The sequence below is a fragment of the Heptranchias perlo genome, chromosome 15, assembly GCF_035084215.1.
Source record: "Heptranchias perlo isolate sHepPer1 chromosome 15, sHepPer1.hap1, whole genome shotgun sequence".
Lineage (NCBI taxonomy): Eukaryota > Metazoa > Chordata > Chondrichthyes > Hexanchiformes > Hexanchidae > Heptranchias > Heptranchias perlo.
In genome coordinates this window covers 48,195,965-48,197,788 of record NC_090339.1, presented here as the reverse complement: position 1 = coordinate 48,197,788, position 1,824 = coordinate 48,195,965, and the positions used below count along the sequence as shown (strand labels likewise).

Sequence of the window (1,824 nt, the reverse complement as noted above, 5' to 3'; positions counted from 1 at the left end):
CGCAACACTTCCTCCCAAACAGGAAATTCCATATTTATGTTTCAAAACTGCCTGGCCCTTCTAATCACCTGCCACCGCTGAGCGGCTCTGAGCATATGAAAGTTTATTTTCAAAAAAAAAGGGAAAATTAAAAATGGCTTACTTTGACAGTGACATTGTTTACTCAGTCAGACTGGTGTTTCTTGGCTCAACGATAAGCAGCATGCTACTGAAAATTTAGTAAAGCAGTATAGCAGTCAGATTTCCACTTACCCCAGCTCAGGTATCCTCTGACATTGGCCAGTCATACCCGCTATTATATTACTGTGTATTATCATCACTCCCTTTGGACGACCTGTAGAACCACTTGTATACATCACCACTGCCAAGTCAGATGGAACAGGCCGGGATGGAGCTATGTTCACTGTGCAGGAGACACCATTAACAGTGTTATGCAATAGAATTATTATATATCAATATTAAAAAAATCCTCCACATGGTAACATTTCTCGGTTATAAATGCACACAATGAGTCAGAGGATATGATATTTAATATTATGTAACATACAATTATGATCAGGGTCACTGATTGTAATAAAAACACAATTTCAATTATTCAATATATTATGGGAGCACTAGAAATATTTGGGATAAATTGTGATCTTGACCACATTTCCAAGGAAATTGTAAACCAGTAGTGTTGATTATTATAGGTTTGTTTAGGCATGTTCTGAATTATGTGCCTTTTTTGAAGTCCAGGATCCATAAGATGCTGCAGGTATGTAGAAATACTGAGGTGGTGGTGGGGGAAATATGGTTTTAGTTATGCTGGGTTGGTGGTTTGGAGTATGAAAGCAATGGGAGGGGAATGATGGGAGATGCAGAGGAAGTATGAGAGAATGTATTTTTGGGCATTTAAGTAGTGGTAAGGGGTTTTCAAGGCCTGGGAATGGGGTGTTGAGAGTGTGAAGTAGTGGAAGGGTGATCTTTTGGTGTGAGAGCACCAGGATAGCAGTGGTAAGGTTGGAAGCATCAGGGTGAGTAGGTAGAGAGCACTGGGAAAGGCGTTACAGGGAACCGCCAAGAGGAGCTATGTTTAGGGCCATGACCTGCGAACTTCATTCATTTTCATCCATCCCCAGGTTAAAAAGTAAAACAAAAAAAGTCTCCCCCCAGCACTGAGCTGGGAAGCTCGAACAGCACTCGTACTGTAATATAACAAACTGGTGTTTGTCAGAAGTGCATGTTACTTAAAACCTGTTCTTGGTCATGGCCAGGAATATGACCTTTGGCCTGCAGGGGCAAAACATCAGGGCAGGAGAAAGTTTCAGCTGGGTGGGTTGGTCCCCACAAGCAGTGCACAGCAGGGAGGATGGTGTAAAGGGCCAGCTTGAGAATGGAGAAAGGTAGAAATGACTTAGGGCAGTGGGAAAGGCAACAGGGAGGAGAGGTGTGACAAACTATCAAGCAACAGGTCTGATTTTTAATAGGCCGACCTTGAAGTTGGAGCTGGGAAGACTCAAGTATAATACATATGCAAGTTTAAGCACGACAAGCAGGTGTATAGCAATAGGTTACAAGAAGTAAGTATGTTTTATGCAAGACTTTAATGTAATGCAGATATCCCGGGGATGAGGGGGCGGACATATGAGGAGAGGTTGAGTAGATTGGGTCTCGACTCATTGGAGTTCAGAAGAATGAGAGGCGATCTTATTGAAACATATAAGATTGTGAAGGGGCTTGATCAGGTGGATGTGGTAAGGATGTTCCCAAGGATGGGTGAAACTAGAACTAGGGGGCATAATCTTAGAATAAGGGGCTGCTCTTTCAAAACTGAGATGAGGA

General features: G+C 42.5%; 1 protein-coding gene across 2 annotated transcripts in view; it reads right to left on the bottom strand.

Moving 5' to 3' along the window:
* Window positions 1-1,824, bottom strand: part of LOC137333066 (long-chain-fatty-acid--CoA ligase 4-like) — a 72,768-nt gene that overhangs the window by 15,627 nt on the left and 55,317 nt on the right. For both annotated transcript variants that reach the window (XM_067997169.1, XM_067997170.1), the window contains exon 8: window positions 253-403. In XM_067997169.1, coding sequence (XP_067853270.1) covers window positions 253-403 — 151 coding nt within the window. The remainder of the gene's footprint in view (window positions 1-252; window positions 404-1,824) is intronic.